This window comes from Henckelia pumila, chromosome 2 (assembly GCF_033568475.1).
Source record: "Henckelia pumila isolate YLH828 chromosome 2, ASM3356847v2, whole genome shotgun sequence".
NCBI lineage: Eukaryota > Viridiplantae > Streptophyta > Magnoliopsida > Lamiales > Gesneriaceae > Henckelia > Henckelia pumila.
This window is the reverse complement of record NC_133121.1, coordinates 43044866-43059578: the sequence shown is the minus strand read 5'-3', so window position 1 is coordinate 43059578 and position 14713 is coordinate 43044866. Positions and strand designations below refer to the sequence as shown.

Below are 14713 nucleotides of genomic sequence, written 5' to 3'. Positions count from 1 at the left end.
CCTGAAAGTGGCTCGAAGTGATATAAAGGACTGATGTCGTCAATGTGCAAATTCAACTCATAATCATCTCCACATATCCCATGATCCAAACGCAGTGGTAAATTCTTTCCATCATGAAGAACATTCTTACAATAACAATACAACACGCGCAATGATCTTGGCACACTTGAAGCCAACGGCTGGTTCTCTTTTACAAGGGTAGTTTTCTTCCTCTGACGCTTTTAATTAATATAATATAATTGTAAACATGTTAAGTGAAATACTAAAGAATTCATCACAATTTACAAAGAAATATAAGTGCACATGTACCTCGTGTCGCAAGATAATCAAGTGTGTTGGCCAAGCCACATGTGTTCCCACGGCATCACCAACAAGTTCACATTCATGTGGAATCGGAACCGGCAAACGTGCTGATTTTTGTAGTGCTTCATCAATGGATACACGCATGCAATTCAATGGTAATGGAACACCATGCAGTAATTTACTAGGTCCATTGACCTCAAAAATTGTTCCACAAGCAACAACATCTGAGCTAGACTCCAATGTCAAAAATACCGGTTTACCCTAAAAAACAAGTAACGAGATCAATTAGTGGCACTAACTCTTTATTTCACAAATATTAAGTAATATATATAGCAACAAGTGATTAAATACCTGTAGAGAAACAGATTTGTCCACAACTTGCATCTCGATGTCATCCAAATCCTCATGATTAGGCGAATTGTTGTCGGTTTTCAGAAAGGGTTCATCGAGCTTATGTAACTTCACAGAGCAACTACCTTTCTCACTGTCCAGAGCACCTTTTTTGTACACAAATGCTTCAACTTTTTGAATACGTGTATCTTGTTTTTTTATTCGTGCATCTTGTTCAGATATTAATTTCTTAGCCTCCGACAACTATTTCTTTTGCTCAATAACCAAATCTCTGTCAACATCGACATTCTTCCATACTCTACCAACATTAAAATATAATGTCGGAGTGACATGACCTCCAACAGCCCTCACACGCCCACCATGTTCGTATGATTCGAGTGCTTTTGTCAAGATATCTTCTTTTGTCCCTATCGTGTTCAGTTTACCCTCACGCTTTTGTTGTATGTAATCATCCTGTAATGGAATTGAGAAAGAAATAATTACTTTACAAGATTTCATTGAAATTAAACAATAGATTGTGATGTTGAGAAATCTCACTATCTTCTCTACTGTCATTTTCAAATCGCTTCCTTCGAATTCCCCTTCTTTATTGACTCGACCTTTCTTCCAAATAATAGCGCTATTGATCTCATCATCATCAGATAATTCATTTGCCTACAAAAAATAACAATCAAATGATATATACCAACAAAAGTGCGTGATTTCCAGTGTATTGTAAACTTACAATTTCTTCGGCATAGCGTGCATATCCCTTACGAGCAAGATGATGAGGGTACAAGTTCTGTTTTCTTCGTTCTTTTTGTTTCTCACTCAGTTTCTAATCAAGTCAAACATTCAACATATAAAATTTATTTATTCCAAAAATTAACAAATGATCAACTTACTTTACAAGTAAAAAGAAACTTACAGTGAAGTCATCGGACATGCGACTAATGACAAAAGAACTCCAATCATCTTGTGCAATACCATATCCAGTCGGTGGTTCATTCAACTCCTCTGGTTTATCAAGCTTGCTCAAGATGAAAGTCTGAGTGAGATAGGTTTTAAATTGACGCCACTTAGTATTTGCCGAACTCAAACATCCCTTCTTCCAGCTTTGGTCAACATCATACGTCAACTATAAAAAAAATAATTGGAAATTTTATAACCATATGAATATTGAAATGCATGAATCATGATAAATATTTTAATATTCATTTTGAAATAAGAATGTTAAAGAGATTTTATATCAAATCAGCGGAACAACATTAACATTTGAAACTATCAGCCTGAAAATTCCACGTGATTACCTCGAAAAGTGAAGAAATTCACAAGCTGATACTTTGAAAATATTGTAAATTATAGAGCATTTTGCAATCAAATGTGACCAAATATTTATGATATCAATGCACAATAACCATGCAAAACTTATAAACATTGGTTTCAAAATATCAGTACTTCAAAATAGCAACCAGAATTGGAAATAAATGACAATTTATTCCAAAAAGAAAATAAATGGCAGAAGCAACTAATTTACTTACATTAACAGATTCCCATATCAATTCTTTGACTCCATTTGGAACTTGCTTCCAAGACTTGTAGCTTATCTTAACCTTTTCTCGAGCTAGCACTCCAATATAACTTTGCATTTCAGCAGCAAAGTCTCCTACTGGCTGTCCAAGTTTATTTAATCTTACTATCTTCCGAATTCCTTGAACCCTTCTCCTAGCAATCTTATCTAGATGTGTACGACCTCTAGGTGTTATTGTTGTTTCAGTATCTATAGATTCGAACACTGTATTTCCCTCCAAACTCTTCTCGCTGCCGACATATCCAACTTTTTCTTTACCCTTCCTACTCATTGCGGTCAGTTGTAATTTGATTCTGTTGATAAAAAAGAGAGTCGAAATATCAACAGTCAGCACGTAGAAATATACACAACAAATAAAAATAATAACGCAATAAAAATATCATTTTCAGAAACAACAAATACAAATAAAATTGTAAAAAATGTCATCGTAAAAAAACAACAAATATAAAGAGTAATTCAAAATGATATTCAATATTGTTAATAAAACTCGTAATAAAATACGAGATGACATATCATTATGGTGTACAAAATGATCCTCAAAAGAGAAATAACTTTTTCTTTAAATATTGTCGACCCAAGTCCCATCACAATTCTCGCGAATGCATGACGCTTCTTTATCTGCTAAATCAACATCCATAGAATGCAACCCTCTGCTAAAAGATTGGTTGTGGAGTCCTGCCTCTTCCATTTCAATACCATTTACGTATTCAAAGGACTCCATGCTAGGATTTGCAAGTACAACACACCATGCAGGATCTTTGGGATCTTCAACGTAAAATACTTTCTTTGCTTGACTGCCCAAGATAAAAGAATCAGATTTGAATCCAACTCTATTGAGATTCACCAACGTAAAACCAAGATCATCTATCTTGATACCATTATTATTCTCCACCCAATTGCATTTAAACATTATAATTTGAAATTGGTGGTAATCTAGTTCCCATGTTTCTTCAATAACTCCATAAAAAACAATATCAGACACAACTGGATTTTTATCCTTTGCACTAGAACCTTGCATTGTCTTTGCGACCAAGCTTACTCCACAGTTTTGAGAAACTCGAATATCATCACGCTCTTTTGTAGCGTAAGTGACCCCATTAATCATGTAACTAGAATACTTTAACACTTGTGTGCTAGGACCACGTGCTATCCATTTCAATCTTTCTGATATTTTATGTGTGGAATGGTCAACTACCCGTGCAACCTATATTTAACAAAAAGAATAAAAAGTTATATTTTCAATGCATCAAGAGTTACAATTATGTCAACATATATTATTTATATAACTTACGCTATCACGCAACCAGATTATAAAAGTTCGGTTATGCTCATCTTGTAACCACTTCTTCGACCTAGCTTTATTAGGAAATCTTTCATTCAACTCCAACATGTGTTTCCTAAAGAAAATTTTTCAAGTAAATGAAATAGAATTTAATCAAAACGCATAAAGGCATAAGAAGGATATATTACTCGATATAAGGATCAATCTCAACGTCATTTGTCAATACGTAACGATGTGCTTGTTGCAATTCATTGTCACTTATAGAGTGGACCACTGCTCCCGATAAAGGCTTAGTAAGTTCTCCTTCATGATGTGTTGATGGTATCCCAATTGTGTGGATATTAGACAAATAGTCTGAGCAAAATTCGACAGCCTCTTCAGCAATATAACTTTCTGCCATGCACCCTTCAGGCCGATTGCGATTGCGCACATAACTTTTCAAAATCTTCATGTGTCTTTCGAATGGGTACATGTGCCTAGGCCATACCGGTCCACACAATTTTACCTCCCTTACAAGATGAACAGTTAAATGAATCATTATATCAAAAAAGGAAGGAGGGAAATATTTTTCAAGCAAACACAATATTATCACAATCTCTCTTTGCAGCTCATCCAATTTTGGGACATCTATTACTTTCTTATATAACTCATTGAATAAGAAACACAACCGAGTCACAACATCCCTGACCTTTTTTGGCAAAATGCCGCGGATGGCCACAGGAAGCAATTGTTGCATTAAAGTGTGATAGTCATGTGACTTAAGGCCAACCAGTTTCAAGTCCTTCATCGACACAAGGTTTTTAAAATTGGATGAGTAGCCTGTGGGGACCCTTATTCCAGCCAAACAGTTGCAAAGACTTTTTTTTTCATCCTTACTTAGTGTATAACAGGCTGGTGGCAAAAATGTCCTTTTCTCTCCCATATTTGGTGCCAATTCAGTCCTCACATTCATTTCCAAAAGTTCTAATCTTGATGCCACTCCATCTTTTGTTTTTCCCGGAACGTCAAGTAATGTGTTGATGAGACTTTCACAAACATTTTTTTCAATGTGCATCACATCAAGAATATGACGAACATGCAAATGTTTCCAATACTCAAGTTCAAAGAATATTGATTTCTTTTTCCAACATGGTTTTCCATCATCCTTCTTTGACTGTAGCTTTCCAGTAAGTTTTCCGGGTTGATAATTAATTCTTTCAACTCTTTCCAAAACTTCATGGCCACTCAATGGATTTGGTGCTGGATTAAACTCTTGGTTCCCATCAAATGTCTTCTTTTGCCTTCGATAAGGATGACTTAAAGGTAGAAACCTTCTATGCCCTGTATATGACATTTTTCTACTATGCTTCAACCTTATTGAGTATGTTTCTTCTGCACAAATAGGGCATGCATGATATCCTTTCACAACGCAACCCGACATGTTCCCATATGCAGGGAAATCATTGATTGTCCATAGTAAGACAGCTTTAAGAGAAAAACTTTCTTCTCGATATGAATCATATGCTTCAACACCTGTATCCCATAAGCATTTTAGGTCATCAATCAGAGGTGCCAAGTACACATCAATATCATTTTCCGGCTGTCTAGGACCAGATATCAACAAAGTAAGCATCACAAATTTTCTCTTCATACACAACCATGGCGGAAGATTGTATGTGACCATTAAAATTGGCCAACAACTATATGCAGAACTCATCAAACTATGAGGATTGGCCCCATCAGCTGATATAGCCAATCTAAGATTTCTTTTCTCTGATGCAAAGTCTGGCCACTTGCGATCAACTAATTTCCAAGACGGTGCATCAGCTGGATGCCGTAAGTATCCATCACGAATTCTTTCATCAGAGTGCCAAGTTAACTCCTTGGATATCATCTTATTCCGAAACATTCTTTGAAATCTTGGAATAGGTGGGAAATACCACAAGACCTTTGCCAGAACTCCTTCTCTTACTTTAGATTTGTTGCCCACCTTCCACCTTGACGTCCCACAAGTAGGGAAATTGGCAAAATCTTCGTACTCCTTTCGGTATAAGATGCAATCATTAGGACAAGCATGAATTCTAACATAATCCATTCCTAATGCACGTAAGCTTTTCTTTGCATCATACAATGACAAAGGCAATTCATTTTCACCTGGAAGCATTTCTCCAAACAGAAGAAGCAGATCAGTGAAACTTTTATCACTCCAACTATATTTTGCCTTGAAGTTAAATAGTTTCACAATTGCAGATAACTTTGTGAATTTAGTGCATCCAGGATATAAAGGTTTCTCAGCATCTTCTAATAGCTTAGTGAATTGATCTGGATTCTCAGCATAACTATCATATACACCATGTACCATATCTATTGGTTCTTCAACAAAATCTTTGTGTCCAACTTGCCCAGCTCGATCATCATAATTCATTGAGCTCTTACTCATACATGTTTCCCCATGCCATATCCATGTATGATATGTCAAATCTATCCCGTTGTAGTACAAATGTGCCCTTATTATTTTGACATTTTTTTTTCTTTATATTACCACATTTTGCACAAGGGCAAGGGATTGCATCTGGATCGTCGGCATTTTGCAATGCAAATTTCAAGAAAGACTCTACTCCAATATCATATTCAGTTGATAGTCTATGCTTAGACATCCATTCTTTGTCCATTTTAGATATAACGAAGCAGCCAGAAATAAAACAACACCTACCTTCAAAAAATTGTACATCATACAAGAAGATATTAACACAATCTCAAGTACAGAATAATAACAAAAAAATCATAATCAATTTATTTATCCGAATTCTTGTAGTGAATAAGTAGTAGCATAGATCTCCAATTTTCTTAATTAACATTGATGATAACATAGTAATACTCAAAATAAACTAGCCCAATAGGAAAATAAAAGGCCGGAACAGATTTTTGGACACAAAGCAGGGGACATTACATTTCTGTACTTTATAAATAATGATTCAATTTGCATATGTTTACATAGAATGTACAAGAAAAAGAAGGATAACCAACATAAAATCATCTTGCGCATTAAATAAGTGCATCACAAAAAATAATTTCACTTAATATACCTCGTGTAAAGTTCCTACAGCTCCGATAAAATTCAAAATGTTCCACTTTACGCTAAATTAAGAACCTGCAATGCACATGACATGTTAACATATTGATGGAAAACTGATATTGGAAATGGAAATACATAAGCACGAATGAACATGGATAATAACAAACTAATAACAAAAGAATAAAAGAGGGATGCGTCGAGGTACCATGGGGCAGAAACCTAAATGTTTATTTCACTAATTAAGATTTCTCAAATGAATTTTTTAAATATTATTTCTAAAATAAACTAATTAAATTCCATCAAACTAACTGTTTTTTTTTAAAAATATTTAATCTAAAGTCAATTTTACTTTATATCTTATATTTTAAATAAATTCTTTATTTATGGTAATTAATTTTTAGTATGATAAATGATTTTTTGCAAAACAACAAAAAATCTAATAAAATTTCATAAAGCCATCTCAAAATATTCCAAACTGATCCCTCGACTACTTTTTAAATATTGTAATTTATTTATTTTTATAATGTTATTTACTAACAAATATCACTAATTAATACAAATTTTCAAAGCTGTAATCAATCGGTTTGAAAGGATCAACTATAAATCATATCGAGATATCAATTGGCAAGTTGCAAAAACTTTTCATGGTCCCAAATTTAATATCAAAATCCTTAACAAATAAAATTATTTTGTGGAATGAAAGATGACCCTAACACATGATATGCATGTTTTAAATTAATAACCAATCACGTACATGATCTAAAGACAAAACGAATACCCAAAAAAAAAAAGAAGAAGAAAGGAACAGATTTTTGGACACAAAGCAGGGGAGATTACATTTCTGTTCTTTATAAATAATGATTCAATTTGCATATGTTTACATAGAATGTACAATAAAAAGAAGGATAAACAACATAAAATCATCTTGCACATTAAATAAGTGCATCACAAAAAATAATTTCAATTAATATACCTCGTGTAAAGTTCCTACAGCTCCGATAAAATTCAAAATATTCCACTTTACGCTAAATTAAGAACCTGCAATGCACATGACATGTTAACATATTGATGGAAAACTGATATTGAAAATGGAAATACATAAACACGAATGAACATGGATAATAACAAACTAATAACAAGAGAATAAAAGAGGGACGCGTCGAGGTACCGTGGGGCAGAAACCTAAATGTTTATTTCACTAATTAAGATTTCTCAAATGAATTTTTTAAATATTATTTTTTAAATAAACTAAGTAAATTCCATCAAACTAACTGTTTTTTTTTAAAAAAATATTTAATCTAAAGTCAATTTTACTTTATATCTTATATTTTAAATAAATTCTTTATTTATGGTAATTAATTTTTAGTATGATAAATGAATTTTCGCAAAACAACAAAAAATCTAATAAAATTTCATAAAGCCATCTCGAAATATTCCAAACTGATCCCTCGACCCCTTCTTAAATATTATAATTTAATTTTTTTATAATGTTATTTACTAACTAATCTCACTAATTAATACCAATTTTCAAAGCTGTAATCAATCGGTTTGAAAGGATCAATTATAAATCATATCGAGATATCAATTGGCAACTTGCAAAAACTTTTCATGGTCCCAAATTTAATATCAAATTCCTTAACAAATAAAATTATTTTGTGGAATGAAAGATGACCCTAACACATGATATGCATGTTTTAAATTAATAACCAATCACTTACATGATCTAGAAACAAAATGAATTATTGTTCATCTAAATTAAATAGGTATGGCCCTGATCAAGGTCGAGGCCTTAAATAGCAAAATGACCTGAGCTGAATCATTCAAATTCTCAATAATGTAAAATAGTTTCTATAATAAGACGGCTTCGGAAACCACCAATTTTCTTTGTTGAACAGAGGAACAGGTATCACATCACATCAGCCTGTTCTCAGAAATTTCTTCAAGAATGTACAACTGAAACCTCACAATTCTCTTGCATTGTGTATCATACATGTACTTGTGGAGCAAAACACAACATTAAACATGGTTTCCAGCAGTAAAACAAACGAACTGTCGATGTTCCAAGTTTCTTGGGTTATATTTGCATGTTAATTCTCCAGAATCGGCACAACCACAGACACGTTAAGGGCCAATCAATCCCTTGGAGACTCAGAAATGTTAGTTTCAAGCGGACAATATTTCAAACTGGGATTCTTCAGCCCAACAAACATTAGTTACATATATGTTGGTATAATGTATAATACTATCCCAGAGATGACTGTGATATGGGTAGCTAACAAAGAGAAGCCTTTAAATGATCGGAACAGTTCGTTACAGATTTCAAGAGATGGAAATCTTGTGATCTTGGAGGAAAAAGGAGATAGTCTTGGATGGGATACAGGGAATCTGGTAGTACAAGATAGTTCGAATGATGACATTGAGGCTACTGTGCATATACATTCTCGATGGATCGGATGATAGTGAAGAGATCGAGGGAGTCACAAGGGTTCTTTACAAGATTTTACAGAAAGCTAGAAAGGGACGACTCGATCGTTTTCTTTCCTTGTATTTTTTCCCAGCGTATCCACATGAAATCTAGCTAATTTGAAAATATTCAATTTAAAAACGATTGAGTAAATATTATATTGTAAGTGGATCCAAATGCAATAGATGGTGTAAAAGAAAGAATTTCTGGGACACGTGAAATCCCAACAACATGCCCTATGCCCTCTCTACCTACAATATATAGCACCAAAACGTACGAGCTGTGCAAAGTGAGCAGACAATTATATCTTCGTAGAATAGAGAATTGGGGACACATAAAAGATGAAGGGCCTGTGACTTAAAAATAATGAAGATAAAATCATACAAGAAACAGAAATATACACATAAAAGGAGAAAACCCACCACATCACGAAGCTCACGAGCACCCACAACGTATTCTTCCTTCTGCCGCCGTCGGATCGGAGTGAATACGCTTCGATCGATGTTCACAAACGTACGAGAAGCAAAAGGGAAAAAGCTAAGAGACAATCGATCGATGTAGGAAAATAAACAGAGAATCGATTCAAGTAAAAGGGCAGAAACATCGAATCAATCTCACCATAAGCAAAGAAGGTGAGAGCTAAAGATAAAGCACGATTGATTTAGGGCTAGCCATGGAAGAGTTTTCCCGATCCCGTTTTCCCGATCCCCAATTATAACTTGTAAATATTTGTGGGAGAAAAGAGTCCACGTTATTATGAAGTTTTAAATATTTTTATTTTTATTTTTTTTTTATTCTAAAAAAAATTATATTTTTTAAAAATAAAAATAAAAAACCTAAAAGACAACACACAAACACAACGCTTGAAAATAACCATTGTTTATTTTTAAAAAAAAAACGCTCATAGACAACGGTTTTTAAAACCGTTGTCGTATAGCCAAAACAACATCGGTTTTTATTAAACCGTTGTCTTCAATTTAAAAAAAACGCTCATTAACAATGGTTTTTCTAAAAACCGTTGTTATAGGCCAAAACACAACGGTTTTCTGTAAAACCGTTGTCTTTAGAGTGATGTGTATTACCAGTTTTGTTGTAGTGAGGGTCTCTTAGGGTCAAAATGGCTGGGTGGTTCGACCATATAAGTGGCTAGATAAAGCTGGAAGTATGCTGGTGCAAAAGGTTATTGAGCAGAAAAATCTGGACAGATTTGGGTTCTTTAGAAGATGGGTTCGACTGGGCAATGCATTGGCTTGGATTGGACCAGGGCTGGGTCAGGTACTTGCCCCTGGATCTTGGGAAGATTTTGGTGTCTATGCTCCGGCCATTGGTGGCCGGAGTTTGTCGGAATATGCCAAATACTAGAACTGCTACAGGATAGAGAGCAGTTTGAGCGGTTTTAGAAAAATAATTTGTACGGACTGTAGGACTCGAGTTATGGGCTGGTTTCAGCTTGGTTAGAACCCCAAGACCTTGGGAAAGGTTGGGTCAGTTGGGCTCCGGCCAGTGATGGCCGGAGCTGGGCGGCCAAAGCCCAAAAATGGCCGAGGTGTGCTGCTGCCACGTGAAGAGAGTTGAAGGAAGTGGTGTGTACTGTTTTAGAGCAAGTCGGGCAGTAGGGTCAGGGTCTCGGGCAGGGTTGTTCCGGGTCGGGTTAGGATGTTTTAGGGTCATGACATATGGGTACGGGTCTGGGTTATTTTATTTTGGGTTCGGGTAATTTAATTAGTGATTAAATGTTTAAGTTATGAATATTTGAATTTGGGTTAGATAATTTATTATTTGGGCCATATTAGGTGTTAATGGGCCAAATTAAGAATAATGGGCCAGATTAAGTTGTTAATGGACTTAATAAGTTTATTGGGTCAAGTTAAGTATTAATGATATTGAATAATATATTTGGGCTAAAAATCTAAGTTAATGGGCATAAGTTAAGTTATTGGGTCAGTCTATAATTTTATGAGTTTAAGTCTAAGGGGTCAGCAGCTCGAACAAGTCCATGGAAAATAAAAAAGGGTCCGTAAATATATATTTAATTCATGCATGTATTTTATTAGTTATATAAGTATGATTTTTAAGAAAATAAATTAAATATATATTTACGGACAAATTTTCATGAAATAAAGAAATAAATGAGATTTTTTTTAAGTTCATGCATCATGTAAGAATTTTTATGATAAGTTTAAATGTATGTTAAAAAAATATATTTTTTTTATGGAAGTTGAAGTGAAGGTGAAAAGTGATGTGGTTGGAGGCCGGGATAACTGGGTTCGGTGACCTTCCTAATGATGTATAAGTATGATGAGCTTATGGATCCAGCTGAGAGGGCTGGTGAAGTGGCAACACAGAGGTGGAAACCCCACCGCCGCGTACGTTGGTTTATAGATTGATCAATCGCTTAGTATGATGTCACCGACATGGATACGACCTGTTGAGAACTAAGAAATCATGATATGTTATTTTTACGAAAATTATAAAGTATGATGAATTATGTTATAGCATGATGATTTAGAAGTATGATTATTTATTTATGTTTATATGCATATAATTTTAAGATCATGCACGTATAATTATTATTCACGTATTTTATATGATGTGTGCTTGTGTGTGGTTTCATTTTGTTATGTAAGGATAGAACGTGCTGAGCCTCTAGGCTCACTAGATTTAAATGGTGCAGGTGAACAAAATGTCAACAAGGATAATGTGTTCCCGACTAGCGGCGAGAGCATATAAGTTTCCAGGCAGCTAGAACCCGTGACCATTGCTCTAAGATGAATTTTATGTTGAGACTAGAACATTTATTTCCGCATATGATTTATTATTATAGATTTTCAGTATATGCATGGATTTTTAGATTTAAGTATTTATTTTCTAAGTTTTCATGAATTTTTGGTGAAAGAAATATTATTTAGAAATTTTATTATGGCATTTTTATAAATTATTATTTAGTAATTAATTTAATTGCATGCGTGTACTTTTATTGTATCTTTTGTGTATTTGTATTTTAAATTAAGTAAAGTTATTTTTAAGTATGATATATATATGTATGGGCATATATATATATATATATATATATATATATATATATATATATTTATATTTATTATTTTATATTTTATCGTTAGAGAGTTTTAAAAAAAAATCCAGTAGAAGTTTTAGGACGTTTCATTTGACAACCTACTGTTTTCACAATTCTTGGTACCGATCGATCGGTTAAACTTTGCGGATCGAGCGAGCAGCTTTTTTTCCAGCGAGTAGCGATTTTGAAAAATTCATATTTGGAGATCTAGCCGTCGGATTGAGATGAAATTTGGACAGCTGTTTCAAAACATCTTGAACTGCATTCTGAACGGTAAAGATCGGATTTGGATTTCATTAAAATTAAAAATTATTTTCTGACCATTGCTGCTCGTAATTCGTCTCTTATCTCGCTCTTTCCTTCCATTCTTTAGCTCCATTCTTTTATCTTCCTATATCAAATCACATACAATGATTAGGAACTATAAAATAAATTTAATCAATCAAAATACACCTATTCATCATAAATTAACTCAATCAAACATAGGAAAATACCATCACATCAAATTCCCTCTACTTAATCTTTGCTCGCCCTCGAGCAACACAAAACCAAGAATAAGTTTGAACTCATAATTCATAACAAAAATAACCATGATCTTCACATTTGCGCCTCAGCAAGTAACTCAATTCATGATCAAGAAAGGCGTTAAAATGCTAACAATGAAACAAGTGCAATATCCAGACATTTCAACTAGAGATATAGCCCCGAACGTGTGTGTGTGTCATGTTACCCCAGTTACATGCCACTTCAAAAGACAAAGTCTCAAGACTGTTCACCGACCTAAAGCAATTCAGTGCAAGTTTCACAATCAAGAACTCTCCTCTCAACAATACTTCAACACAACACAACTCTCTTGAGATAAAATTACGCACAGTCGGATTTTGCACGCGAAAATTTTAAAGTCCCAATAATTACCCGCAGACTTAGCTATAACTAGATAGGATTCGAATTTCAATCCCCTCGTCTATAGTCCGGATGGAACTACAATCCCATGGAATCCGCAAACTTAGCTATGAAATAGTGAATAGAATTTCATTCACATTCCAAGCCCGGATGGAATTGTTAATTAAAATTTTTTCAAAAGTTTAACCCCATTTAATCCGCATACTTAGCCACAAATAAGACGATTAGGATTTCAATCATCTTGATCGCAACCCGGATGGAGTTAATTGCATTTTTATAAACATTTTAAAAAAATATTTTAAAAGGTGCGCCCAAGATTGTATATGTCACATCAAAGAAATCATCAAAAATCAAGAACTATCATGTTCCACAAACACCTATTGTCGTGCAATGGTCCAACAAACATCCACAATATCTAATACATCGCTACACTTCACCGGTTAAACATGCGTGCTTAAAATATTCAAGAACCATATCAAAGTCTAATTTTCATTGGAGATCAAAGTGTTCCAGGGTTAGCAAATCATCTATTTTCAAAAGCATGCATATCATCAATTAGATATCATCATAGGCTAGTGATTTTCAACAGTCAAATTCATCACAAACTATGAGCTCTTAAAAAAAAATTCAAAAATCGGCTAAATTCTCTCAATGACTGGCTAAGTCCTCTCCCCCATACTTAAAGTCGTAAATTGTCCCCAATGTAAGTAAAAACGTAAAAATATATAAAAACAAATAAAACAAAAAAAAAATAAAAGAAACAAAAGAGAATACCCCCCTTGGGTTGCCTCCCAAGCAGCGCTTGATGTTCAGTTTTCAGCTTGACCCTCAGAAGCACTTCACAAAGAGCGGCTGACGCCCAAAGTAAGTGTCATATGACACCACAAACGGGTCTTTGTTCCATATGCCCTCAAGCTTGGCTAGATGTAAACATTTAAAGCTCGTCACCGCAGCAACACTCCGTAGTGGCTGGTAAACATGGGAAGAGAACGTCTCTGCGGGCTCTTGGAAGCCAACATCTTTTGAAACTGGTACTGATGGATAGGAAAGATTTTGGGGATGTGTGTATGATAATAATATCGATGAGCTCAAATTGATAGACTCTTGAATTCCTTCATCCTCAAACTCGAGTGGCAAACTATTTCCATCATACCCTATTTCTTCCATAACATCTTCCGACTGTGGTTCAATAAGAAGAGAAGACTCAAATGCCTCTAAATCTTCAACATGATTTGATTCGCACTCCCAATCTTGGTTCTCTGAGTCATCATCATCGAACCAAATCGGGTTGGTCACTGCTTGAGTATCTTTCCCCACTTCCTGTTCTCGGTGTTCATGGACGATTGATCTCTTGATATTCTTTATGTGCTCCACAAGGTGACATTTAGAATTTTTTAGATCTTCTATAGCTTCCTCAATTGATTTCACAAGCTTGCTCATAATATCCTCTAGCGGATGTAAGATCAATTTAGAACAACTTCCCTTCTCCTTTTGAAGCCCAAATGGTTGGTCTGTAAAATCCGGGTGTGTAAGATTCCAATACCGGTAATAGTCAAATTCTGCCATATCATCCAACAGATGCATCAAACTATCATTATCTCGGCAAAATAATGAACTACCGGCTGCGAAAGCTCCTTCAATTACCCATCTTCTTGTCACTGCATCCAAACCATCAAGAAAAAATGTAAGGGGAGAACAGTTATAAAAAT

At 34.4% G+C, this 14713-nt stretch overlaps 2 protein-coding genes across 2 annotated transcripts; both read right to left on the bottom strand.

Annotated features, from left to right (window-relative positions):
• Window positions 1–897: 897 nt before the first annotated feature.
• LOC140877557 (uncharacterized) lies at window positions 898–2495 on the bottom strand. The gene is made up of 5 exons (XM_073281095.1): window positions 2175–2495; window positions 1562–1771; window positions 1379–1471; window positions 1192–1308; window positions 898–1107 (listed from the first exon to the last, which is right to left on the bottom strand). Exons 1-5 carry the CDS (start codon window positions 2493–2495, stop codon window positions 898–900), a joined length of 951 nt encoding a protein of 316 aa, XP_073137196.1.
• Window positions 2496–2783: 288 nt separating this feature from the next.
• On the bottom strand, window positions 2784–5910 carry LOC140877556 (uncharacterized). Its single transcript, XM_073281094.1, has 3 exons — window positions 3695–5910; window positions 3516–3621; window positions 2784–3428 (listed from the first exon to the last, which is right to left on the bottom strand). Exons 1-3 carry the CDS (start codon window positions 5908–5910, stop codon window positions 2784–2786), a joined length of 2967 nt encoding a protein of 988 aa, XP_073137195.1.
• Window positions 5911–14713: the final 8803 nt, after the last annotated feature.